This window comes from Neofelis nebulosa, chromosome 2, assembly GCF_028018385.1.
Source record: "Neofelis nebulosa isolate mNeoNeb1 chromosome 2, mNeoNeb1.pri, whole genome shotgun sequence".
Lineage (NCBI taxonomy): Eukaryota > Metazoa > Chordata > Mammalia > Carnivora > Felidae > Neofelis > Neofelis nebulosa.
In genome coordinates, this window is record NC_080783.1 from 197,549,485 (window position 1) to 197,577,174 (window position 27,690).

Genomic DNA, 27,690 nt, shown 5'->3' on the forward strand with positions numbered 1-27,690 from the left:
TGGACCATCCCAGGAGAGAGGAAAAGGTGTGGAGCAGCTTCTGGGCCCCTCACCCAACCTAGGCTGCTCATATCTTGGACTTTTGACCCTGTAATGTTGGGAGATAGTGAATTGGATGACCGACACTTTGACTTTTCCTTCGTGATAAAAGCAGAAGAGGCCCACTTTGGGGTCCAGTGCTTACAGGAGGCAGAAAGAACATTCTCTCATAATAGTGGGCCCAGACCACCACCACCCTGTCCCTCCATTAAGAAACAGCAAACCACAGCCACGTTTTAATCATTTAATTAACACCTTTGAATGAAACACACACACACAGCTCTTTCATGTGTCTCACTCAGGCTTCAGGGCAGAGGGAATGGATTTGTTTGTATAGACATATCAAAGACTCAAAAATTTAAAGAAATATATATATATACTTCTCTCTCTCTAACATTTTTATGGAAATTAAAAATCAGAGGCTTTTGGTCTCTCCATTTGCACTAGGTCAAGCTCATTTACCCCAGAGGACAAAGAAGGGTTGCCTCTTCTAGATCCTCCCTTCTCCTTTGTACTCTGTCCCACCCAGTGGGGAAACAAGCTCAGAAGATTCTAACTGAGGATAAGGAGCTCAAGTAACGTGGGGGGGGGGGGGGGGGGGGCGGGGAAGAGACACAGAAGTTGGGCTCCCTCCCATCTCCATCTCCAACAGCTCCAAGGCTGCTGCCAGGGCCAGGTTTCTTTCGTGGAGGCTTTGGCCTGGTCTTGGTTCCCAGGGGGCTGGTCAGGAGCTCTGAGCAGAGCAGTGCATCCTGACTCTCCTCTTTCCCCGGCTCACTGGACAGGTGCGACATGTACCCAGCAGCCGCTCTCCATTACCCAAAGGGCAAGGGAAACCTTGGTTTACAGAACGCTGGTTTACAGCCACAGGGAGAAGACCGCAGTGAGGGAGGGCCCCAGGAACCTGGGCTCTCGTACCACATCCCCTGTGTTCCCAGCTCTGGTTCTGGGAGGGGTTCAGCCTCTCCACAGAAGCAGCTGAAAGTGAGGTTCCTCAAGCCCAAGTCACTGTTGAGGAAAGAGGATCAGGCCAGAAGGGGTGGCCCTGGTGGCAGTCACACTACTGTGAAGGGAGGCCCCAGGGCCAGTGGGGAAGCCAGCTTACCTAGATAGGAGGCACAGGCTGAAAATAGGTCATTAAAATTCCTAGAGGAGACCTCAGTAGCAGAAGCTGATGGCCAGGGGGCAATTGCCCAGCCTGCTCCCTAGGAGCACTGAACCCCCTTCACTGACTAGGGAAGAGTCTGGAATAGAATGCACCTTTGGCTTCCTTCCCATCCTTGTCACTCAGCGTCAGCTCCCCCCAGTGAAACCACCTGTGCTGAAAGGCAGCTGCAGAAAGAACATGCACCGAGTAAAGAGAAAGGTCAGAGAATGTAATCTGTGGGGCCAGGTCTGGGCCCACTGCCCAAATAAGCGCTCCCCTGGCCAGACCCTCCACCCGCCTCCCTCAGGGCTTCCTGCACAGCTGAAGGGGACACAGCTTCGCCACAGCCCATGGGCTCCTGCCTCTGAAGCGTTGCGTCTGCCTGCCCAACCTGATCAAGTGAAACAAGGGGGCAGATGCTTGGCATTACCAAGTGCCCGCTGAGAGGCCTCCCTGTCCTGTCCTTCCACTCTCTGAGGGCAGAGCCTGTGGACCTCCTCTCTTCTTCTCCCTCCCACCCCCTCCCTCACTTGGGCCCAGGCAGTCCCCACTTCTCGTCCCCTGCATGGAGCACCTGGCAGAACTGGAAGGCAGGTGGTTGGTGGTCAGTTGAGGCACAGGAGGGCTAACCCCTGCTGCCCCTTTTGTGCTTTGGAATTCCACAGCCCCGCTCCTACCTCCAGCCTGGAGAAACCTGTGGGAATACAATGACTCGCCCACCTCCAAGAACTAGAAAATGAGCAAACTGGATCGGAGGGAGCAGACTGGTCCCAGCTATGGGCTGGCTACCGGGGACTGATGCTGCCGCCATGTAAACAGGCCCTTAGAATGAGGCTTCATGGGCCCTGGAGGATGGACATGCAGCCACTTGTCAAAAGTGCTTTGATTCTGGACTACAGTATGTGCATGATTTGGACACGGGGGGGGGGGGGGGGGGAGGAAAAATTCACGTGAGGCGCTCTCCTCCCAACCGTGTGGCCTCAGGGCCAGCAGGGGGCGCAGCCACCCACTCCCACCAGCTACCTCCTTCAAGATGAGGCTAAGGCCAAGACAAGCAGCAGCTGCCAGAGGGGAATCCATCCAGGGAGGAAAAGGCATGAGCTGGATGACTTGGAGGGCAGGATCAACACCAGGCTTGCATAAATATCGAAGGCTGTGAACGTTAAGGCTGCAGGCATCCTCTCTACTAGGTTAAGTGTCTGCCGTATCGTCTCATCCTTGGAGCTGCTCAGGTCCCTGAGATTGTATTCCTGGGATGGGTCAGCCGTGCCAGTGAGGTGCCTGGCGGTCAGACCAGCTCTTTCTGTGGGTCTGCGGCAGGGGGAAAAGAAGGGACATTCAGCAAGGGGCCTCTTGGCTTAGTTCTGGCTACTAAGAGCCCAAGGCACATCCTCACCTCCTCAACTGACCGATGCCAGCAGCACCAGCTAGATGTGTTACAAACAATACCTCTGACGTGCTAATGTAGGCATCACTGCCCTGCACTTTATGGTGAGGAACTTAAGGCCAGGATGGGTAGATAAAATGGCAAAGTTGGAGTTCAAACTCAGTAGGTCTGACTTCAAAGCCCTACATACCATGCTCCTTCACTAGCTTATCAACGGTGATCGCTCACCCTTCCCAGGCAGCCTGAGACCAGGGAAATCTTAAAGATCCAGTAACAAATTCCCAGTAGTGGGACTTCAGACACCTGCTTCCCAACACCAGTGATGGGGACCCACCCCCACCCCCACCCCCCGTACCTGAGCCAGGTGGGCCCAGCTTCTGCTCCTCCAGGCCCACCAGCTGCATGACACTTCCGTTCTCCGCCAGCTCCCCCTTAGTCCTGTCTTCAGCATGGAGCCCGTTGGTGGGAGGAGCAGTAAGGGACTCAGCCCGAGGAAAGCTGGGCGAGGTGGATGGCGGGACTCCCACAGAGGGCTTGCGAGCCACGGGTGGGGGAGCTTTAGGTGGCTTCTTTGGGGCTTGGGGTGGCCACTGCTCTGAGATGTTCCGAAGTTCGGCCACCAGATTCCGCTGGAGGTCAGCCTGGGTCTCAGGGGACACTGGCCTCTCCAGCTGCAGCTTCTTGGTGCCCCTGGAGAATATGAAGCTGGCCATAGAGGCAGGGGACTGGGGAGACCGTGGCTCCACCTCAGGCGGTCCATTGGGCTGGGCACTCGCAGGGTCCTTGCTGGCAGCCAGACCAGAGGCCTTGAGTTGGACAGCAGCATGGAGCCCTGAGGAGGGGGCAGGCGCTGGGCTGGCCCGCCCTGACAGGGCCCTTCGTAGCGGCTTCTGGGGGGCTGACGGCCCGGAGGCCGGGGTTGCAGCAGCCGCAGGAGCGCCCACAGAGCGCAGCCGAACCATCTGCAGGAGTGAGGGCGTGACCAGGGGTGCGCCAGCATCCTCCCTGGGAACCCCGCTGCCTTTGCTGCAGCCCACCGGTTCCTTCCGTGGGAGCTTGGCCAAAAGCCCCGAGACAGAACCGGCTGGAGGTGGGGCTGGTGGAGCCGGAGGAGGGTCTGGGGAACCGTGAAGCTGGCTCTGGGAAGAGACAGCAACTGAGAAGGATGAAGCAGCCAGAGATCTAACAGGCTCTGGGGGGCCTGAAGGGCCTGCAGGCTCAGGGCCAGCCACAGAGAAAAAGGCCTCCTCAGGTGGGGGGAAGTCAGCCATGGAAAGGTCCTGCACCTCTGGTGCAGGAGGCGGGGGTGGGGGCCAGTTGGGGTCTTGGAGGGGCTCCTCAGCAGTCTCTGGGGCAGATGGGGCCTCAACGACCTCAGGCTTCTTAGTGGGTGGGGGGGGAGGATGATAAGATGGGGGTGGGGACGGTGGGGGTGACTGGTCTTTGGAGGAACTGGGTGACTCCTGTGGCGGGGTCAGGGAGGTCTGCGGAGTCGGTGGGGGCTCGGGACTCACATCAGCAGTAGAGACCGGCCCGGGGACCACAGCAGGAGTGGCAGAAGTGGGGGCAGCTTGTTTAGGACTCTTGGACTTGGAAGGGGGTGGGGAGAAAGGGGCGGGCACCTTGGGGTGAGGAGGTATGGCAAACCTGTCACCCAGGGCAGTCGACATCTGTGTACCAGACCGGTCTGAGGGGGCTGGGTCAGAGGATGAGGAACATAGAGACGTGAGGGAAGAAGAGACAGAGGCCCCAGGGGAACGAAGGGAAGTGACACGTTCTGGTTTAGGGGGTTGGGCCTTGCCTGGGGAAGCAGGGGCCCCTGTTAGACCCTTAGGAGGGAGGGTAGGAGTACCACTTTGGCTCGAGTACCCACTGGAGGGTGAGAGCGTCCGTTCTGGGGAGCGTGGGGGACGCCGGGAGCCACCTGGAGACAAGCCAGGCACCCAGGTGCCTGCTGAGTTGGAGGGACACGGAGCTGCCCCCGTCCCTTCTGCCCCACCAGTGGTGGGTGGCCGAGGCAGCTGTTGCTGCTGCTTCCGCTCAGGCCTGGGCGGCAACCCCAAGGGCCCGTCGGGTGCTGCTGAGCCCCGCTGATGGAGTGAGTAGGTCCGGCGGGGAGGTGGGGGGGGCCTCTTCAGCTTACAGAGGGACACGCTCCGGCCAGACAGCTGCCCACTGCTCCGAACGCTGACAGTGTCGGAGGCCTCGGCAGTGCTGCCCCCGCTGGGAGAGCCCCTCCCACTGCCCCCCTGGGGAGGAGGTGCCACGCTACTGCTAGCCAGAGAGCCCTCGGGCTGACCCTCAGAGCCACCCTTAGAGGAGAGGGTAGAGCCATCAGACACAATGGTCTCAGAGGACTGAGAGTGGCTCCAGGTGTCACTGGAGGAGGAAGGATGGCGGCTGCGGGGCCGCGGGCTGGAGGCCGAGGAGAAGCGGCCCAGCGAGCGGACAGAGGCCGGGCTGGCCGACAGCAGGCTGCAGCGGCTCAGTGTGCGCAGGCTGCAGCGGCCCAGAGCCACCACGTCCACCGTGGGCGGCAAGACAGCATGCGGAATCAGTTTTGACAAGTAGGTGGCCTGGGGCGAGATGGACATGGCTGGGCTCAGGGGTTCTGGAGGCCCTGCCCCTCCTGTCAGTCCGGGCACCGCTAAGGACATGGGCCGTGTCACTGGCGGGGGCCGGGCTCCTGTGGACCGCCCAACGAGGGTGTCATCCCGGTAGACGCGGTCGATGTGGCGCTGCAGCATGGCCTCGGCCTCGGCACCGGCCTGGGCCCGTGCCTCCAGCGCCTGCAGGGACACCCGGGCCCCTGTCTCTGAGGCCGGGCCCGCCGGACGGCCATCCACCGTGGGGATGCGGACGGCATCCCGAGGACCAGGAGGCCGAGGGGTACCTGGTGCCTCACGCTCGTTCCGCAGACCTGCGAGGGACAGGGAGGACCGGGGGGTCAGCAGAGGGTTCAGCCAGAGCTCCCGACTCACCACCGCTGCCCTCCTCCCCGCCAGGCTCACCGAGTTCCTTCTGCACGTGCTGCGGCAGTCCCAGCACCGTGCTCCGCCTCTCGCGCCTTCGCCGCCCCGACTTCCCGGACGATTTGGAAAATGAGTCATGGGGTCGGAAGGTGGACCCTGGGGGCCAGTCCAGGGGAGAGAAACCGTTAGAGCAGGTCTCAGGACACATTTTGCAGAGCACTACTGTGGAATCACTAATCAGTGCTCTGCAAAAAAAGATTTCCATAATCAAGGAGGCGTGGGCCAAGCTAGGTTAAACAAAGCTAAACACTTCTTTTCTAGAAGGCTGATCATTTCCAGTGATAATTTCCACTTAGTGAACAATTATTATGTGTTAGCATGCTGAACACTTGGCACTCGTTCCAATAATGTAAGTACTCTTAACCTCATTTTTATAGAACATCAAACCAAAGATCAGAGTGGTTAAGGGTTGGCCCAAGGTCACACAGCTGGGAAGCAGCAACACCAGGCTCAAACCCAGGTTTCCTGACTCCTAACTGTCCTGCTTTGCAGTTAATGTGCATGGCGAGTCTCCAAGAAAAACGGAGGATACTGTGTTTCCTGGATTCACTGACTCACAGAGCCTTGGGAAATGCCAGATGAAGAGGAAATGGGGCAAGGAGCAGGTGCTGGGACCGAGGTAGTGCCCACTGCCCCCTCCCCCGCCGGGAATCCTGGCTGGTGAACAGACACCTTTGCGCTGGATCATCTCTGAGCGGATGGAGAGAGCGTCCTCTGCTGTGGAGCTCTCAGCCGTGTAGGATGTGGTCTGGCTGCAGAAAGAGATGCTGTCTTCATCTGGCCCCATCCGGGAGGACTGTTGAGGGAAGAAGGAGATCAGGCCCTGGCCTCAGACATCCCAGAGGCCTACGTGGGCCTCTGCTGTTGCCTCTTCAGGGCTTCCCTTTGGAACTTTTGACTTGGATTCTCCCCAGCTTCACCTAGCACTGAGCGGGTTATCAGCTGGACTAGCCCTGAGGGGTCATCTAGTCCAGCCCTTCGTGATACAAAAAGGAAATTGAGATCCAAAAGGGTTCAAAGACCATACTTGCCAGAGATTCAGCAGGAAGGGAAAAGCAGAGTCAGGACTGAGCTGGGGGCAGAGCTCACCTGGATGCTCTGGGTGTCTCCATGGTCCCAACCACCTTTATTCAGTTTCTGTTTTTCTGGAAGACACCAGAAAGGTGTGTCGGGCTAGGTCCCTGACCTTGGAGAGCTAAGAGGGATACTAGAGGGGAAGTGAAGGCTACCTTGGTGCTGGAGGGAACGGAGCCCCTCCTGGGCCTGCGTGTGCAGCTCTTCGAGGTGAGGCGGTCGCCCAGTGGGGAAGAAGACATTGTCCTGGTGCTCATCCACTACAGACCCCGGCCCCTGGCCAGACCCCACACTTAGACGTTTGTCACTCTCAGCCTTGGCAGAGCCTAGCAGAACAGAGGAGGAAGAGAAGTGAGGCCTGGGGATGCACAGGCTCCACCACAACACACCCCAGTCCCAAGACTGCACACGGTCCCTGCACACACATGCAAGGCCTGCTTCCCCCAATCTGTAGACACAACCCACAGTTCTGAGTTATACACGCGATACACACAGCCCCCGTGCACATATGCAAACTGTACCCAAGAGTACACATCTGAGCACCCACACCACACAAAGTTCCCCATACCCAGGGCACACAAGCCCACCATATATGCACACAACACCCACAGGCTTCAGGACATACACAAACAGCATCCCAGTATAAACACATCTGGGAACCAACATCGAACACAGGGGCCTCCAGAGAACACAGCCAGCCCCTAGGTCTATACACAACAGCTACAGTTCCCATTCTGTACATATACAAACAATACCCAAGTACATACACGACTGTGTATCCACATGTCACACAGGAACCGATGTAAGGCACCCTGTATACACATAGCCCGTAGCAAATACACTGTCTTGTCTCCACACCCCGAGCTTTACTTTACAGAAAAAAACCACCCCTTTCAAACACCCCCCTTGGCCCAGGCCCAGGAAGACACTGTGGGACACTAGGAAAGGGTGTGGGCTTTCAGAGGTCACAACCAGAATTCCCAGGAAGTCCTGGTAGGAGGGACAAATAAGGGACATGGCCTCTTATGTCCCCTACTCACCCATGTGGCTATCCCTTAGAGGAAAGAAGGGGAGGGGAGAAGGCCCTCCTCCGGGCCCCTCTAGCCCCAGACAAGGCAGCTCCAGCCTCTCTTGGGAGAACAGTCCCAGGCATCCCCCTCTCCTGGAGGCCCCAACCCCTGGTGCAAAGGAGCCAGGGATCCATTACAAAGGATCCTGTTACAGGCTCCGCCCATGGGGAAGCTGGTCATCTAATCCTGGGAATAGGGGGCTGTGTCAGCACTTTGCAGCCCCAGCCCCCCTTTTAAATGGAACCCACAACATAAGCAAAAGCGCTGGGAGGGTCATGTGACCTTGGCAGCACCTTGTAGAGAGGGGCAGGAACAAAACAAGCCCTTTAAAGGGCCACACCCCAGGATGAGGGTCTTCAGCTCAGACACCTGCCCATTTCTTCTTCCCTGGCCCACTCTTCAACAGCCAGCTCCTGCCCAGGGAACCTGCAGGAACCCTACAAGGTCAGAGCTCCTAAGTCTCCCAACAATCCCGATGAGTCTCACCTAATCCCTGCATTTTACAAGTTGGGGAAACAAGATCGACGGAAAGGCCTTGCCTACGGTCATCCAGCAAATCAGAGCCAAGACTAAACTCCAGGTTCCCAGAGGGGACACCTTGGACCACACTCCAACCAAGGACATTTGCTTGCCCGCCTCCCCCCCACCACCCCCGGCGAAAGTCTGATAAACCATGGCCCCCATGTCTTAATCCAGGCCTGAAAGCCCAGTTCCTAGAGAAGCAGTAAGCAGGCGCACTCCAAAACTTCTCTAGGGGCCCCACCTTGGCCTCTAAACAACGTTTCAACGATCACGCCCCAAATTCCAGGGGCACTACTTTTCTCTCTTCTCTGCTCCCCACATCCCATCCTTCCACACATGCTGATTGACCTGGAAGAGGGTGCCCTGCCTCTCAGAACTGAAGTACTGGGATGTACCCAGTACAGCGTGGGTACCCCTGAAGGGAGGCAGTCTCACCCAAGGGCTGCAGGCTTCAAGGTCAGAGACATCTGGATCCATCCTCCCAAACCCAAGCAGGGCCCAGACAAAGGCAGCGGAAAAGCCGCTGGACAAAGGCACAGGGGAGGACAGGGTAGTCTGGCCTCATTACTGCCCCCCATCCCCCACCCATTAGCCTTCCCCGGCTTTGATCCCCTTTTTACAGAAGGCTCTGGCAAATGGAGGTGTCGGGGTCCTTCTTTCCCCACCCCCCCCCAGCCACACCCACTCACCCTTCTTCTTAAAGAGCCCGAGGAGCACCGGAAGGCGGCGGCCCAGGAACACCACCATGACTGCGGGCGCCACTTGGGCCGTCCCCTATTCCGACCTCTCCGGAGCGCCGGGCGCCGCCTTCACCGTAACCCAGCACCGAGTGGTGCGAGTCGCCCGCCCAGCTGCAGAGCCAGCGCCAGGCAGGGGAGGGGGAGGGGCTGCTCTCCAGGTCCTCCTCCCACCTGCGCCACTGGTCCCGCCCACCCACCGACCCCGCCCCTCAAGTGGAGTGCCGTAGCAAGAACCATCCCAGATTCTCATGGGGAAACTGAGGCCCCGAGTCTGCAGATGCTCGGCTCTGGTGGAGAGTATGACTAGCAGGGCTGAAGACAGTCCCAGGAGCAGACCATTAACCCGTCCCCAAGTCCTTTACTAAACCGTCAGGGGCCAGAGCTATGGCAGGGGTCCCAGCTGCCAGATGGTGGATGGAAGAGCCACTAAACTACACTTGGCATGATCCCCAAGTCCTCCTGGCTGGTGAGGGTAATTCCCTGGGGAAGGAACTCAGAGGTGGAGCAGCCAGGCAGCCCAGAACTGCCTGTGATGGCAAGTTCACCGGCAAAAGCCGCTGGGACACAGCCCAGGACACAGTACTAGAAAGCCAGGGAGATGCCCAGAGCAGAAACACAGTGGCCGGTGGGAACAACTCCTCCTGTGTATGTTCGGGACTTTCTTCCCACTTTGGTCAGGTGGAAGCAGCCCAGAGAAGCACTATGAACTATCCAAGGTCACACAGCAGAGGTAGGCTTCATCGTCCCCCTCCTGCTCTTCCAGCCCAGGATCCTTCCCACTGGCCTCACTCTATGACTTGGTGACTCTGACGAATCACCAGGTAGGCAGAACAGAACTAGCCAAGAAACCAGCTCACAGCTAAGGGCAGTAAAAGTGGAAGGTGGGAGGAGGGAACTGGAGGGAAGTCGGGCTCAAGTTCAAATCCAGCTCCATCACACACAAGTCATGACCTCATATGGAAACAAGGCCAATAAGTCCTCTTTATAAGACAGTTGTACCCATTCATTCAATCAGCAGTATTTATCGAGCTAGTATTGAGAGCTATAGCAAATGGAGAACTTTATCTTGGTCACCAGTACATCCCTAGCATCTAAATCAGTGCCTGTCACATACTGTGAGTTTAATAAACATTTGATGAATACATGAATGAGGTAGACTAACAATATAATTTTAGATTAGTGAAGACTGGGAAGCTATGATAGAGAAGGGGGTGCCTATAAGAGGCATCAAGGAAAGTCTCTAAGGAAAGGACATTGGAACCAAGACTCGAAGGAGGAGGAGCCCGCCAGGGCAAGTGCTGGGCACAGAGCCCTAGGGACAGAAGCAAGAGTAAGTGTCAGCCTTGAGGCAGGAGTTGGGGGGGGGGGGGGGTGTCTCCCAGAATAGAAAGGAGGCCAGTGGGGCTGAAATACAGTGAGCAAGGGAGAGAATGACAGGAGCCAGGTCGAGGTGGGGCCCGGTAGGCCATGGCAGAGTCTGGCTTTTATTCAAAGAGCCCCAAGAGGTCAATAATGAAGGTTAAACTGGGTAGGAACAGTGTTAAGAGATACCCTGGGCAACTCCAAAAAGAGTAGCCGAGAAGGTGGAAGAGAAAGTCTGTGAAGTGCTGTCCCCCAAACTTAACCTCAGGACACCCCCTCTCTCACCACACCTTTCTCTCTGAGCCCCTAAGGATCTAAGAATTCACAGTGGCTCTCATGCTGCAAGACCCCTCTGCAGCCCCTTCCCCATTCGCTGCCCCACCTCTCAGACCACTCAGAGGATGAGCCCTTGCTCTCTAGAAAACAAACTTTTATGCAGCTGGATAGTATGTAAATCCACAAATCACTTCAATCTAAACAACAATCCTAAGAAGTGGGCACTTTTTTTTTGAGAGACCGAAAAAATGCTGTCATAGTTGGGAAGGGGCAGAGGGAGTGGGACAAAGAATCTTGGGCAGGCTCTGAGCCCAGTGCGGAGCCCAATGCGGGGCTTGACCTCAGGACCTCACGACCTCGAGATCATGACCTGAGCGGAAATCAAGAGTTGGACACTTAACCAACTGTGCCACCCAGGCATCCTGGAAATAGGCCCTTTTGTCCCCATTTTACAGATGACGCAATGGAGGCTAGAAGGGGCAAGCTGGGAAAGGGCAAGGTGGTATTTGCACTCAGGACAACTGGAATCCAAAAGCTACGCTCTGTCTGCCATGCCAGCTACAAACCCGATCTCCCCTCTGAACAAGGGCTGAGGGACCCTCTCATCCCCAGAAATTCGAAGTTTCTTGGCCACAGCCTCCCCTCTTCCCTCTCTTAGGCCAGACTCACCTGCCCCCTTATTAGTCCCGCTCAGACTGAGAAGAGCAATAGGCCTCATTACTTTAGGGTGATTAACGCCAGGTGCTGGGGGAAGGCAATCTCTGCCCTCATGGATCTTACAATAGCCCTTGGAGGCAGGTTCTCGAGGATTCTCTCCCATTGTTGGTCATGGACCTGTGAGGCTCCAAGAGCTAGGTGACTTCCCAAGCCCTGGCTGGCTCCAAAACTGAAGCCTTTACCCACACAGGACACAGTCATCCTCAGCTACCCGCTAACCAAGGAAACTCAGGGCTGAGCTCCACTCAGGGCATGGGGGAACATCAGCTCAAGGTCTCAGGCCCAAGCTGGCAGTCAGGGCCACAGCTGCAAAGTCCCAGAGGATCCAAGGCTCTCACACTTGATAACATCTGGTTGCTCCAGTAACACCCCTCCCCCCACACCCACAGCTTGGCCAGAGCCTGAGGCCTCTCTGAGCCTCGCAAGGCAAGGCAAAGCAAAGCAAGGCAAGGCAAGGCTTGGGTCCACACACCTGTGACTTGCTTAGGGTGGAGCTCAGCAACCAGAGTCTCCAGTGGAGGGCAGGGACCTCACAAAGAAACTGGGGCCCAGAGAGTGGAAGGACCTTGCCCAAGGCTGTATTTAGAGCCTTCTGCCTTGGCACAGTCCAGAGGTGCAGCCTGGGGCTGAAGCTCCTGGCTCAGCCTGCAGCCTCCGCCTCCCCTCCTCCCCCACCTGCCAGAGGAAGGAAGCTTCCTGGATCAGAGAAGACACCTTGCTCTCGGCCACACCCCCTAACATGAAGGGCACACCAGGAAGCACACATGCAAGTTCGTGAGCTCAGATATAGTCCAACCAGCAGAAGTATGTGCGCCTGCACCTCCAAAATGTCCCACTGGGCTCCCCCCACACACAGGTGGGTGCTCGCAGGACCACGTCCACAAAGCACACCCAGGCCACCCTAGTCCGTGTCCTCACACAGGAGCAGGACCGCAGACTCACACAGGGCCCAGCCAGGTGGCTGTGTGTACACAAAGGCAGGTGCATGTACCCACCACTGTGGGGCTTTCCTGAGCTTGGGGACAGGGAAGAAAGGGGGAGGGAGCCCCCAACCCCCAAGGCCAAGGGCACATTTGTGCGCATGCGTACACACTGTCTTGGCAACATCCTCCATGGGGTGAGGCCTCAACCTGCCCCATTCCAGAGCAAGGGGCGGGGGTGGTGGCGGCGCCCACAGCCAGGCAGGCCTGACTCAGGGGAGAGGAATGAGGGGGGGAGGGAACAGCTGCCCAGGTGGCCTTACTCAGGAGCTGGAGCCCTCCAGGCCTGGGCCTGACCCCGTTCCCTCACCACATTTGACCACTGGCCAGGCCCGGGAGCCAGGATTCAGGGTGTTCAGAGGTCCTAAGCCCCTCTGTACTGGTGAACAACCCAGGGCCTTCCAACAGGAGCAGAACCCAGAACGTATGGAGATTTTATTCTCCAAGACAAAGGGAAAGGAGTATAACAAAAACCTTCACGTGGAAGTTTCTCTTTCTCTTCAGTCTCACAGAACACCTAACAAAAAACCTGAAAGGTATGTCTGACTTCCCTTTTCACAAAGAGCACAAGGAGGCTCCAGGGAAAGTGACTTGCTCAAGGTCACTCAACCAGCAAGTGGCTGACCCCACACTGGAACTTGGGTCTCACTCCAAACACTGCAATGGTCCTAAGTCCGAGGAAGTTAAGGGATCAGGGGGGCTGCATGCAGCCTCAGTCCCTGCCCAAAGAGGGGGAGCTCTGCACCCCACTTCTGCAGAAGGGAAATCCCCCTCCTCTCTCCCCTCAGTGGGAAGCCCCGCCCTAGAGCAGAGCTGCAGAGCTGACAGGCCGGTTTTAAGATAAATATGGGGGGGCAGGGAGTGCCCCAACAAGGAGAGGAGGATCCCATGCCTCAGGCGGCTGCAGGAACCAGCAGTAGTGCAGGGAGGAATTAGCTACAATAATATTAATAAATGTCATAATGAGTTTCCGGGTCAGTATCTGCTCCTGACAATGACATAATAATCTCTCTGGGCCAGGGTGCGAGTCTCAATTTCCAAAAACCCTTTCCTTTGTTCCTTCAAGGCACAATTATCCCTACCTTATATATGGCAGAGAGGCAGCCACGATGAAGTCAAGAGGGGAAAAGCCTGGGAATCAGGAATCCTGGATTAGAGGCCTTGGACAAATGAATCAGCCTCTCTGGGCCTCAATCTCATCTGTAAAGGACCAACACCTACCTCATGGAGTAGCTGGGAAAGCCAAAGCCACACAACCAAGTGTGAGCACAAAGTGTGGTCCTCAAGGGAGCTTCTGCCTCTCCAGGGTGTAGGGGTGGGTAAAGGTCTCTCTCAGGCCCCTCTGCCTTTCTACTGTAACAGGATAATAAACTCACATGTATTGATAGTACCAACTGATTGAGACACACATGATCTCACTAAATCCCCCTTGCCATACAGAGGCACTCCCTCAGGGTCAGTGACTTACCTAAGGTCACACAGCTAGTAACTGGCAGACTCAGGGTGTGTGAACCCAGCTCTGACTGGCTGCAAAATCCTGTTCTTCCCATGCCACCAGAGGCCTCCACTCCCACCCACTTCCGGAGCTCTCTTCAAATCCCAAGTGGCCTTAAGGACCATTATTAAGATAAAGCCTGATAAGGGACACTTTAACAAGAGTTCCCTATCAGCTCCTCAGTGACTTAGTCCTAATCCTCCTGTTTGGGAGGGAAGGGAATTCCAAGCCCAGACCAGAGACCCCAGGGCCCTGGGAGTCAAGAGCCTCAAGGTTTGAGCTCTCACTGCCCCTCAATTGCAGCATGATGCTGAGCCAGTACGTGCCCTTTTCCGAGCCTCAGTTTCTTCATCTGTGAGATGGGAGGGTCGGAGAAATGATCTCTAAAGGTCCCTTAGCATGTGGGCTCTGCCCCTAGGAGGGTAGTGTCCCCCACTTTGGGTCAGGGCCTGGGGCAGCAGCGGGGGCGGGGGGTGATCCCTACGACCAGAGAGGGCTGGGCCAGCCCCTTGTCTGCAAGCCCAAGGCTTCCACAACCAAGTCCAGACACACTGTTGGTCACAATCTCTCCCAGGAAGGGGGAGGAGATGTAGGGAGAAGCTGGGGGGTAGGTGAGTAAGAGGAACAGGACTTTTCCCAGCTGCGGGACCTACCAAAGACCCCTGGTGCTCCAAGTACAGAGGCAGGGGGAGGGATGAAAGGAATTCCAGGTGGTCTGACTCCCCCAATGACTTAGTCTATTCCCTCAATCTCCCGATAAGCAAGATGGAAACAATAAATCCCACGGGGGCAGGGGAAGGGGGTGACTGTGTATAAACCTGATAGTACAAGGTCTGGGAAAAAGAGGAGGATCAGGGGCATCTGGGTGGATCAGTCAGTTAAGCATCCGACTTTGGCTTAGGTCATGATCTCCCGGTTCTTGGGTTCAAGCCTGGCATCGGGCTCTGTGCTGACAGCTCAGAGTCTCCCTCTTCAGAGTCTCCCTCTCTCTGCCCCTTGCCCCCACTCATGTTCAGTCTCTCTCTCTCTCTCAAAAATAAATAAATGTTAAAAAATTAAAAAAAAAAAAAAAAAAAAAAGAGGAGGGTGGTATGGTGGGGGATGCTCCCGGACTCCCAATTCACATCTTTCACCAATCCCCCAAACTTCCCAAGACCAGACGCCAGTGGGCCTGGGGAGGGACGGGGGTGTGGTTGGATTCCTGAGATCCAAGGCCAAACAATCCCAGCAGGTTAGTATCTTTCCAGCAGTGAGAAGGCCTCTCCCTGTCCACCCTTACCATTCCCTTTCATCCAAGGGCATTGATCCAATGGACCAGCCATTCCTTGAATCTCAGTTCTCCTTCCATTTCTCACCTGCTCCCTCTCTGAGCCCTTGGGGGGCTTCGGTGCTCTGTCCTCAACCCCTGCCCCTCTCCCACAGCGCTTCCTCCACTTGTGCTCCCCAAACCCCCAGGGCCTCGGGCTGAGGACCTGCAGGCCCCTCAATCATAAGGAACCCATCTATTCCTAAACTGATTAAGGGCACAGTCTTTAAAATTTGATAGGCTTGAGTTTGAATCTCAAAGCTACCTCCTTGCTGAGTGGCCCTGGGCAAGCGACTTCACTTCTCTAAGCTCCAGCTTCCTCATCTGTAAAATGGGAAGGATAATGGCTTCTAGCTTATTTCTATACCTGTTGGGGGACAAATGAATTAACTGACGAAAGGGTTTAGCACAGAACCTCATTTTTATCTCTGAGTTATTATCTCTGTCACCAACCCCCCCAGCAAAGCAGCCTGGAGCATTAAGCCTCCACAGCCCTCTCTGGCCCAGACGCCCAACATCTGATTAATCCCAGGTCCTATCACTTCTGCCGCCTCCTCCTCGGTGTGTCTGCAACTGCCACTCCTCTCCACTCCCACAGCCCCCACCCTGTCCCTAGCCCTCACCTCACCACCTCTCCCCTGGATTACTGCAACAGCCTCCAGACTGCTCTCTTGAGCTTCCACTCTCACTGCTCCACCCCCCAACCTGTCCTGCCTGCACCTGCCCTGTTCTGGCGCCATCTTCCCAACACAACACTTTCATAGGCTCCTCCCTTGCTCAAACACCTTCACTGGCTCCCTATGGTCTACAGACTCCTGCCCTCTCTGCTTGCCTTGCATCATTTCCCTCATCCTCTCACAAACGAATCAAATGGATAAGTACTCAAACCCCAGTCCCATACCTGGGCAGAGGCCGAGGCTGAGGAAGCCTTAACAATCCTCAGCACAAGAAAAACCAAAGGGATTGAAGTTTGCATTCACAATGGAATTTCTCTTCCCAGGCACAAGGAAGAAGCCTCAACCAGTTTTCTCTCCAGCCTCCATGCTCAGATTCAACTCTTGCCTTTGTTCATGGCCATTTCCCAGAGCTGAAGAGCATCCCTGGTCATCTCTCTCTCATTTAATCAACAATCAGGACTCCCTCCAACCCTGTAGTTTCTTCGAAGGCCAAATTAAGACCATCTCTCCAGTTTTCTAAAACTAGCCCCAACCCAAAAGCCTTCTGAATATTCCTCAGCCCCCACACTTACTTCTCTGTTGTCTTGACATTGCTTTCTGGTTTCTTAGGACCACCTTAAAGCCTGGTTGGTGCCTGAGTTGCAGCAGGAGCTGTAAGGGCACAGGGACTAGTGGGCAAGAGACTGTAAACCTAGTCCTCTCATCTCTCTCTCTCTCCTACCACAAATGGTCACAAGTCAGCACCCACAGTTGGTTCTCAGGAAACCATCAGATTAGAGTGGCCACGGGAAAGCCGGGGAAGAGCCCCAGCCCCACCCCTTGGTGCAGAATCTAAGAGAGACAGGTGGTCAGATGGATTTCAGGATTGCTGGGACAGGGAGACTACTGGAGGGTCCTGGAGTCTCTCATCAATCCACTTTCTGAGGAATCCTCAGAGTCTACCAGAACATAATTAACCCTTTTCCTACTGTTATTTTGATCATCACTGTTATTCTTCAAACCGCTACTAGCACATGATCTTAGACAAGCCCACCTTCTCTATCCATAAAATGGCTAGACAGAACCGTAAGGGTCCCAGAAGTCGCCTAAGCTATGCCCCCCTTATTTCACAGACAGGCCCTTCCGTGGGAGCCAGGAGGTCCAGAGGAGTGAAAGCAATCTGCTCAAGGTCACCAGAGCCCATACCAGAGTCACACTGAAAATCCAGACCCCCCAATTCCCAGCACAGGTTCTATCTGTCACCCCCTGCCCCCATGTGGAGGGATGAGATCATCAGGCTCATTTCAGAACCTCTAGGAATGTGGGCCACCCTGGGAAGACATGGGTGGATTCTCCCACCACAGCCAAAGGAACCCCACCCCACCTTCTCCAAGATTCTTCCACTCCCAAAGGCCAGAAGGAATACCTGCCTCTGTTGGAGATCCCCTTATCTTCCTCAGGGGGAAAAGCAGATCTAACCCCCAGCCCCTACCCCATCTCTGGATTCACCAGGTAAGGGAACTGGCCACCCTCAAGAGCCCCTCCTCCAGCAACCCTTGGGACTCTGGGGGATACCCTGAACTGTCGCACCTGCTGGGGAAAACCAGGAATCCTATCTCCCAACCCTAGAGTTGGAAGCCTTCTCCATTCTCCCCCTCCACCCACCCCCCACTTGGAGGCTGGAATGTGACCCGCGGAGGGATCCCGCAGCACGCCGGGAAAGGCTGCGTTCCAGCTCGGTGGCTGCACTGAAAGGGGGACATGCGGCAGCGACCACGGGAACCGCGGGTAGGGGGAAGGGGGACGACAGGCAGCGGCGACGCAGATGGGGGTGGGGAGAGAGCCCAAAGAACCAGTCCAACTCCCAATCACGTCAAATGGAGGCGGCCCGTAGTCTCCAGCCCCCTGGTTTCCTGCTTCTCTCCTGCACCTTTGTCTCCCGTCCCTCCTGCAAACTTTCAGCCCGTTGGGGGCTAACAAGTGTGAGTGTGTGTGTGTGTGTGTGTGTGTAAAAGTGCCTTAGGGTCGGTCTTTGAGCCTGAGTGTGGGAGTCTGGTTGGTTGTGCAGTTCTGAACCCGTGGGTACATCTATGTGCCTAAGACGCTGGGCAACTGTACCTACATGACTGATGTGTGTGTGCGAGTGTGCGAATCTGCGCGTGTGGTATAATTCCTGTGGCTGTGTAAACCGTATACCTAGGCGTATGTACCTGTCTCAGGGTCTGTGCGTTCTACAACGACGCTGTGGGTGTAAACGTGTATGCGATTTTGCGTCTGCATGTCCGTACATTTGAGTGGGTGTTGTGTGTGACTGTGTAAATTGTGAACATGGACGTGTGCCCGCCCGTGGGTATTCGCATGTACGCGTGTCTCTTTGCGCATGTGAGGGGTGGGGTCTGTGCGGGGGATTCCCGGCCCCCCACACTCACACCCACCAAGCCCCGGGAGGGGGCAGCAGCGGTGGCGGCGGCTGCGGCAGGGAGACCCTCCTCCCCGCCTGCCCCGCCCCCACCCCCGGCCCCTACCTGCCGGCCGCTTCGCCGACCGCCCGAACCGCCAGAAGCTGCGGGCCCGGGGGCCGCTGGGGGCCTTCCTCTTGTGGTGTGAGTTGCCCATGGCGGGCGCGGGAGCCGGCGCGGAAACCCTAGCGCAGCCCAACCAGCCCGGCCGCCGGGCCCGCAGCCCCGGGAGGAAAGCAGAGAGACGCGCGGGCGGCCACCGCAGGCGCCCCCAGCCCCAGCTCAGCCACGCCTCCAGGCTTTGCGGCCAATGGCCGGGCCGGGGGCGGGGACGGTGGAGGGGCGGGGCCTGGCGCGCGTCCCGTAGGCTCCACCCCTCCCGGGACCTGGGAGACCAGCTGAGCCACCCCACCCAGAGCGCTCGGGAAAGGCCGGTGTGTCCAGGTGGGGCAGGCGGGTCGCCAGCTCTCTCAGCCCAGCGGCCGCCTCTCTGAGGACTGCAGTGGCGCCCAGAGAACGAGGGCCAGGTCTCCAGACAAGGGGGGTCCGGAGCCCCGCTGCTGCTGGGGCCCACCAGCCACCACCCCGTGAGTGTCACGTGTCTGTGTGTGTATCTCCTGTCTCTGTGCCTGTGTGTACACATGTATCGATCTGACTGTATTTCTGTCTTAATAGTGTTTCAATAACAGCATCCTTTTATATAGCGCTTACTATGTGCTAGGCACTCTGATAAACTGCTTTCATGCCACAGAACAATTTTATAAGGTAGGTAGTTTTATCATCCCCGTTTTACAGATGGGGAAATAGGGGTTCCATGAAGTCAGATGACTAGCCCAAAGTCAAACATCAGTAAGCTACAGAGCTAGGACTCAAACCCAGACTGACTCCAATACCCACTGATCCATGCTACTACCCCTACCGTTTATCTGTGCCTCTGCATAACCTTGAAGGAGGGCATGTAATTGGGCATTGGTAACTGTATGCTTGAATGTGGCTGTGTAGTTGTGTACCTGTGTACATATCTGTGACCCTGAACGTGTGGGTTCCTCTGTGTAATCATCCGTGTGCATCTATCCATATCACTGAGTCTGTTTTCAAACATCTGGATATGCGCTTTTGTGTATCCACCTACGTAACTGTGGCAGGCTCTGTCACGTTGTGTCTGTGAGTGTAAGTAATGGAGTGTATAGGTAAACATGTGAGGCCACTCATGTCTGTGTGCCCCCCACTCATCTCCCCTTATACAAGTCTTCATCTTTCAAACCTAGGCCTCGCTTCACCTCTTCTAAAAACCTTCCAGGCCGCCAGGCTATCCTCACCTCTGTGTCCTCACAAACGCCCTTGTGCCCAGGGCTCAGCAGCCTAGGCAGTGACTCTCCTTTACCATTGCTCTGCCCTGTCTCTCCTACTAGGGGCAGCATGGTGTAGCAGAGAGACTGCTGGGCTAGAAGTCCAGAGCCTTCAGTTCTAATCCCCATATTGCTCATCCTTTCTGCCACCTGGGTAAGCCTGTCCACTGCACCAAGCTGCCTCTTATGCCCAGTGGCTCCAGGGCACCCTGTCCCTCCCTGCAAAATTGGGGAGTCAAGCCCCACCCTCCTTCAGGTCCATGCCTTGCTAAGAGTCTGCGATTAACAACAGTGCAGTCCCCAAGGGGTTATATTTTATTCATCCACTCATTACACATACACTATCTACCAAGATGTGTGCACCAGGTTCCCGCTTTGCAGAGAAGAGGGTCCTGGCGTCAAAGCTGGGAGACCTCGGAGTATCTGCTAGCCCAATTCCCCTAATTTACAGATGGGGCCCATAAAGGAGAAAGGTGGTAGGAAGGAGCAAAGAGAACACTCAAGGGTAGCGTCCAGATCTCTTGACATAAGCTGAGCGAGGGTGTATGCAAAGAACTTCAAAGGACGTCTGGAGTGTAGCAGGTGCCTTGGCCTTTGCAGGAGGCTTTGCAGTAACTGCCCTGCCCCCAGGTCAACTCATCTCCCACCACACCCCTCATCAGAGCTCCAGCTGCACAAAACTGCTTGCCACACACACACCCATACACCCTCATCAGAGCTCCAGCTGCACAAAACTGCTTGCCACACACACACCCATACACACCTCCAAGCCTTCCCACATGCTTCTTCCTCTTCCACCTTTGCCTGGAAGATTCCCCATTTTCCTCAAGATCCTGCTGGACAGTCTCTTCCTCCAGGAAGTCTTCCTTGCAGCCCTCCTCCCCCAGCTCAGCCCTCTGTGCTCCCACAGGCACTAGTGCTGCACTCTGATAGAACTGATCACACCTCACGGCCCCCCAGCACCCTCTGCAACACCATTCCAACACTCGTCTCGAGACAACAGCTTGTTGTGGTATCTCCCTTTCCAACCAGAAAACAAGTTCCTCGGGGACACTGATCGCCTCCCTCCTCTCAGTAACCCCAAACGCAGCACAGTGTCGGGCACGCAGCACGTCTGCTGTGCGGTGTTGAACAGGACCTGGTGGAGGCAGAGACGGTGGGGCTGGCCCACTGACGCGGAGGAAGGTGGTGATGATGTCACTTAAGTACTGGGAAAGGTGAAGAGGCACCGGCAGGAGAGTCCCAGTCTTATGTTCTTTCACTACAGAGGCTGTGCTTGCTCCAGGATCCTGGAGAAATAGTACTGCCCACAGCCAAGAGCATGAGAGAGCCTGGGGTAGGACTGTGGGAAGACGTAGCTGGTATGGAAGACCAGAACTCCTAGAAACCACAACACTGGGCTGAGCGCCTGGTGACTTTCTTGAACCATGGTGAAGACCTCGCCTAGCTGGAGGCTTGGAGGAGAGGGGTGTCCTAAGCAGACAGGGGGCCCTGTTTGGAGCAGACCCCAGCAGCAGCCTCCTGGGAATTATGCACTGTGCCAGAAAATTTGGGGTTTAAACCCTTTGCAAGCTGAGCTGTGTCTGTCTCCCCTCCATGCCAATCACAGGGCTGGGCACCTTGTGAGTAGGGCTGACAACCCTTGATGAACCAGCCCCTGGGGGCAGTAAACACAAAAGCACAGAGACAGTGGAGTATACTAATGGGAGAGACCCAACAGCGATTCCACCCCTCCGGCCCATAGTAGCTGCTTCCAACCTGCTTCCAACTTACTTCCTCCCCCAAGTCAGCCAAGGGCCTAGAGGTGGCCGTGGGGTATACTGGGGTACGCTGGTATGTTGACAGAAGGTGGAGGTGTGGATACCTGCTCTCCCTGCCCCACCACCGTCACGGTGGCCCAAACAATATACAATGCCTCCTCTCATTAGTTTTCATGGGCATGTGACAGGCCAGGAGCAGCTGAGGCAGCTTTGAGGTTTGGGGAGACGGGGATTTCCAGGGGACAGCTGGGTAAGGGGAGGCTCTCCCTCTGTCCTTTTCTGAAAAGAGTGTAGATTTTTCTGGCCACCGGGCTTAGCCACCCAGTTCAGCAAACTTTGCTGCCAGCCCTGCTTCAGGGGCAGGAGATGGACAGAATAGTGGGGGGAGGGCCCATCCTAGCCCGAAGGGGATTTCCAGAACACTGGGATGTGTGCCATGGGTGGGGATTTGAGGCCTCCATCAGGAGGGAGAGGGAGAGGCAGCTGGAATGAGCCCCTGAAGGTGTTGGAGGTAAGGGAGGGGGTGGAGCCCTTCTTGGACTCAGCTTCCTGCTCATCTCATCCCACTCCTGGTTAGAGGCACCTCTCTGGGGCCGGATTTTCCATTTGAAGTCTGAACAAAGGAGTAGGGAAGCTAAGGTCAGCCTGGCAGGTGAGGGTTCCTGCTCCACCTTTAATGCTGGCTGGCTGTGTGACCTTGAGCAAGACACTTAGTCCTCTGGGCCTCAGCTGCCCATCTGTATGTGCCATTATGGCAGCCTGCAGCATCTAGGATCCACAGATGCCCATGCTCTGGGGCCCATATCAGATCACCTAGCTATTACCCAAAGCCACTTTGCACCAGGCCCTGTGCTGGGCAGTGCAGAGGGAAAGGACCATCAACCCAGTCCTGCCCTCAGGGTGTTCAAAATTATGAGGTATGGTGATTCCTGCAACCCACAGAACCCAGAGAGGCAGCTGGCCCCAGCTCCTTGCAGGCACCTAGCCTGATTCCAGCACTGCAAATCCCTCAACCCCAGCTTCCTTTCATCCTTCCATTTTTGTTTACATGTCACCTCCTCTGGGAAGCCGTCCCTGATCTCCCCTGGGATCACTGTGCTTCCCTCCTTTGTCACACTTCTTGACCCTTCATTACCTATTCCATGTCTGGTTCCTCCCTCAGATTGTGAGGTTCATGAGGACTGGGACCTTGTCTCTCATTCGTCCCCAGAACAATGCCTGGCACATAGTATAGGTACTTATTACCCAATATTAAATACTTAATCAATATTTTGAAATACAATAGTGAGGCACCCTCTCCCATCTGGATCCAAGGCAGATAATGCCCATCCCTTCACAGGGGCCTGGAGGAGGTGGTCCCAGATTCCTCTAAGGAAGTCACTCCCCCATTGGCCGTATCCCACAGCAAAGAGAAACCTACCCCTAACAAACTGGTCCAGGCCCCAGGCTAAGGACACTGAGATGTCCTACCCAAGAAGGTGGCCAGAAAAACATATACTGTCCAATTCCAAATCCCTTAAGCACCCTGTTCTAGTCTGGAGGCAGTAAGTTCCCTGGGGGCCATCACAGAGATGAGAACACTGGTGCCAGGCCTTGAGAGATGAGCAGGAGTTCAGTGGATAGAGAAGTGAAGATATGCACACCCTAAGTAGGGGAGACGGCACATGCAATGTGGAAATACACAGAGTGTTTACTGAAAAGCAAACAGACACTCTCCTGTCCTTAGATAGGCAAAGTGTCCATTACCCAAAGTGCCTTAGGGTCCTGACTTTGTTTTGGAGCTCCTCAGGCCCCTTCCTCAGCAGAGAGAGATGGCATTATTCACACTATTCTCCTGGCCCTCCTTACTATAATATCTAGGCCACTCGGTCCCAAAGTCTTGTACATGACCGGCCAAAAGGCAGCCTCTCCTTTCCTGAGCATAGCTCCCACCCTCATGGCCCCAGCCCATCCTTAAACCAGAATTCTAGAGCCAGAGAGGCTGTCAGAGGCCATGAAACCCCATCTTTGTCAAGACGGGGCATGTGTGGCCCACCGTGGGGTACCACAGAACGTGTACAGAGCACAACTCAAACTCAGGAGTCTCTCCACAACCCCACACCAAGGGCAGTTCTCCCTGAGTGAGTGGCCAGAGTTCTTCAGGTGAAGTCTGCTGGACTCGGCAAGGTGGCTCCTGAATTCTTTAAGTACTGAAGTCCTCTAACTCTGATCCCAAGAATGATCCCACTCCCCACCCGGCCACTGTCCACTGCCCGCGAGTAACCTTCTTCGGGAGGGCTACATCCTCCTATGTACTCCTCTCCAGAGTCTGAAACACACCCAGCCTCATACTGTTTTGTTTGGAGAGTGTGGCCTCTGGAGGCCGACTGAGTGCTTCTGTCATTCCATGCAGGTGGGGACCTTGCCTGTCTTGTCCCAGGTATCCACGTTACCCTGAACAGGGCCTGACACTACATAGTAAAGGATAGGTCTTTTTCAAATGAATGAAGCCGAGTGACCTATTTTCTCCCCTATAAATGGTAATAACTGCCCACCTCTCAGGCTGTTGTGAGGACAAGGGAAAACACTCATAAAGATGCCCAGCCGGGGTCTGCCAGAGAGCAGCCTTCTTGTTACTTCTTCAAGTTCGCCGGCACCCTGCTCTTCTACGCTGCTCACCTCCTGCAGAGAGCCTCCCCTGATTATCTATTTGGGCTCCAGTCCTGGCATCTGTCCCAGAAACACTTCCTCCCCACATACTTGTCTGGAGTCCAGGTGATATTTCTGGAAAATATGGCTTCTTATTTGTTTACTTTTTCTTATGCCTGAGTCCTCTTGTTGGGCAGAGGTAAGATTCTTTCTGTGGCTCCCCCCTCAATCATCATCACCACTACCACCATGGGTATCTGAGGCGTAACCAAGAGTGGATTTCCAAACATGGATCAGCTAATGTCCAAGTCCTCAGCATCACAACCGCAGAAACTTGCTACCCTCTAGACCTTTCTCCACAGCTTCACAAAGCACTTGCATGGCTGTTATCTAATTGGGTCCCTGAAACACCCCTGTAAAGCCAGGATTTATTATCCCTGTTTTACAGATAAGGAAACTGAGGCTTAGAGGGGTTTAATCTGCTGGTGTCACATAGCCTGGGAGGGGCAGCAGAGTTGTCCTGTCAGCCCTGAGCCTATTCCCTCCAGACTGGGTCCTTAGAGCTCAGGTGATTAATAGCAACCCTTTGCATTTTTGTGGTAACTTCACTTTCGCAAAATTTTCACGTCCCCTCTTTTGAGAATCGTACAGAGACAGAAATCTTGGAGTCACAAACCCACCAAGGCAACGTCCAACCAGAGGGTCACCCCTGTGAGAAGGTCCCCTGTCTTCCCTGAGCCAGTAATGGAATCAGTGGGACCACAGAGAAGTTGCTGCCCAACATCACAGGGCTTGCGAGCAGCTGAGCCAGGATCTGGACTCTTATTTGCCTGACTCTCATACTCCTCCCACTCTGTCAACTTCCCTTATTTCTCTCTGGACCTTTTCCCTTCTGTAGAATGGGTTGGATGAAAAGATCTTTAAGCCTTACCCCCAGTCTATGTCCCACCTGTATGTCTTATTTATGAAAACGGTACCGGTTGGAGAGGCAGATGGTTTGAGTTCAAATCCGAGTTTGGGCAAATTCAGCACTCACTGTCACTCAGCCTCAAATATTTTTTCATCTGCAAATGGGCTCAAATGAGATAATGGATAAAGGGCTCCTGGCACATTCAGAATAATCAATAATTGTCAGATTTCCTCTCTTTTCTTTCTAAGTCTGTGCAGGGCAGTCCTGGAAGACAAGTGCTCAAAATTCTACTCTAAGCTCAGTTTCCCCATCTTAACTGTAGTGGAGTCAGATTAGGGGAGCCATGACCTGCATCTCTGGGTCTCTGGTTCAGAGACTGGGATGGGGGAGCTTCCCAGCAAAAGCTCCTAACCTCTCAAGAATTTTCTGTATATTCCTCCTTCCCATTTTCCCCAGTCTCCATTCTGAACATTTTCCCCAGAAATAGTTAAGCCTTCTTTGGGCTTCCCCTTCCTGATCAGCAGTGCCAGTGGAGATTAGAGAGATTGGATTCATTTGTCTTCATAAACAGAAAAGAAGTTGGGCCAGGCAGGTGACAAGGAAACAATTGGAATAATAGGAGGTTGGAGCAAAATGGAGCAGGACTTCCTCCAGTCATACCCAGGGCCACCCCCAGACCTGGGGAAACAACAGCCAGGGGCAGGGAGGTGTTTCCCATGCACGTGGGCTCAAATCAGGCCGACTGCTGCCCAGAAAGCCCAGTGCTACTGGATACCAAACACAACGCAGGGGGAGGCCTAGCCACTGAAGCAATGACAGATATACCCCAGGAGGTTGGAGCAGGGACTTATAGGATCAGCTTTCCCAGCCCCTGCCTCCAGGCTGGTCTCTGGGGAAAGGGGTCCACTTCCCTGGGGTACACCACTAGCTTTCTATCTCTAATCCTCACAGTCTGACCACAATCCATCCTGCTGCAGTTCTGACCCAAGCCCTCTTGAGAGGGGGATGACTTCAGACCGAATCCCAGTGGGACAGCCTTAGGACAGACTCGGGCATCCAGTTGGGAGTACAGAGCCCTTGGAAACACCCTTCGCCCAAACCCTCCCTCAGGGCTTGGCCCAGCCATCCCTGCCCCAGCACCCTGACTTCTATTTGTGCCTGGGCCAAAGGGGAGCAGGGCCCTCATCCAAAAGGAAGATCAGGCCGGATGCAATCACACAAGAGGCTTTTCACCCTCTTCCTGACCCCTCAAATGTTCCTTCTAATTCTCCTGCAGAGGAGGTGGTTAAAGGACACTGGGAGGGTAAACACAGATGGGATGGGCCCGCACACACCGCCATTTCCTCACCTCTGGCACTGCAGCAGGAGCCACAGGGAAGGTAGACTTCGGAGCAAGGCAAGCCCCAAGGGAGCCCCACCCTCTTGCAGAGACTCATGCCCTACCCCTCAAACGGGAGACAGAAACAGAGGGGGGAAATGAGAAAAGAACCAAGCAAGTGCCCGAAAGAAAAGTGACCCCAGCAGGGATGAGCCAAGTCAGCCATCCGCCCCCCCCCTCCCCTCCCCTCAGGCTGCCCATCCATCAGGCCAGAGAGCCCACAGACAGGGAATTGGCTGTTGTGTTTTAAGTACCCATCACAGCCCAGATACAGCTTCTCCGTTAATTTGGGCCTCAGTTTCCCCCATCTGTAAGCTCGCTTCCAACACTGGCATGTTTCTACCAGGCCTGGGGGAAGGAGTGATGGGGAGGGGCGCCATGGTTCATTCTCATCCGTGAGCTCACCACCCCAGGGGGTGGATGTTTGCGGTTTGGCCCAGGGGAGTGGTGAGGGGAGCCAGGTGGGAAAAGCTAACACAGTTAAGAACCTAAAGCATGCTATGCCCCACGTTGGGTCCTTTGTGGGGCTGAAACACCTTTTGAGTGCAGTTGACCTTCCAGACCTGGAGGAACCCCCACCAGAGACGCAAGGCCACTTGCCTCTCCCATGGGCCCCAGGCCAGAGCCAAGTCTCTGACCCCCTGACTCAGCAGAGGGCAGAACCTGGGTGAGCCTGGGGGAGGGGGACTGCCTCACCGTCCCAAGAGCCAGATTGCCAGCACTTCCTGCTTAAACCAGGAGATTCCTGCCCCAGCCGGGGGTCCCTTCTCTCCAGAACGGGGCCGGGCTGACTCTGGGCGATGCTGGCGGGGTGGGGCGCGCAGAACGGGGGTGCTCGGGCTGAGCCCCGGGCTCTTCGCTCCCCCCCCCCGCCCCAGTGCCTAGAGGCTCACCCCTCCAACGCGCCGCGGACCCCTGGCTGAGCCACCCTGGCCGCACCCTCGGCGCCGCCCGGCGCGCAGCCCAGGTGCCCGGCCGCCTTACCTCGGCCTTTACCCTTGGCCCTCCTGGCCTTGTCGTCAGCCTTCTTGGCCCGGGGGGCGGCCGGTTCGGCGCCCTCGGCCCCCGCCGCCTTCTTCTTGCGCCGCTTGCCCCGCAGCCAGCTGAAGGCGCGCCGGAGGCCGGACGCGCCGGAGCGGGACTTCTTCCTGCGCGGGGGGCTGCCCGGACCCCCCGGCTCGTCGGCCGCAGGTGCGGCGGGGGGCGCGCGGGCCGCCATGGCGCGGCGGGCGGACCGGGAGGCGGGGGTCAGGCCCCCTGCGGCGGGGCACCCATGCGCGGGGCGGGCGCGCGGGCAGGCGGCCGCCGCGGGGAGACGCGCGGGAGAAAAGTTTGGGCGGCGGAAGCGGAGCCCGCGGGGAGCGGCCGGGCGCCGGGAGCGGCGCGGGAGGGGCGGGCCGGGC

General features: G+C 56.0%; 1 protein-coding gene across 3 annotated transcripts; it reads right to left on the bottom strand.

Annotated features, from left to right (window-relative positions):
• Positions 1–269: 269 nt before the first annotated feature.
• Positions 270–27,690, bottom strand: KIAA1522 (KIAA1522 ortholog). Of its 3 annotated transcripts, none has more exons than XM_058718190.1 (7): positions 27,272–27,690; positions 6,835–7,005; positions 6,695–6,750; positions 6,278–6,401; positions 5,585–5,701; positions 2,929–5,493; positions 270–2,497 (listed from the first exon to the last, which is right to left on the bottom strand). In XM_058718190.1, exons 1-7 carry the CDS (start codon positions 27,504–27,506, stop codon positions 2,475–2,477), a joined length of 3,291 nt encoding a protein of 1,096 aa, XP_058574173.1. In that variant the 5' UTR covers positions 27,507–27,690; the 3' UTR covers positions 270–2,474. The 3 variants fall into 3 exon arrangements, with proteins under 3 accessions (XP_058574173.1, XP_058574172.1, XP_058574174.1); XM_058718189.1 differs by lacking the exon at positions 27,272–27,690 and adding an exon at positions 18,329–18,543; XM_058718191.1 differs by lacking the exon at positions 27,272–27,690 and adding an exon at positions 8,961–9,117.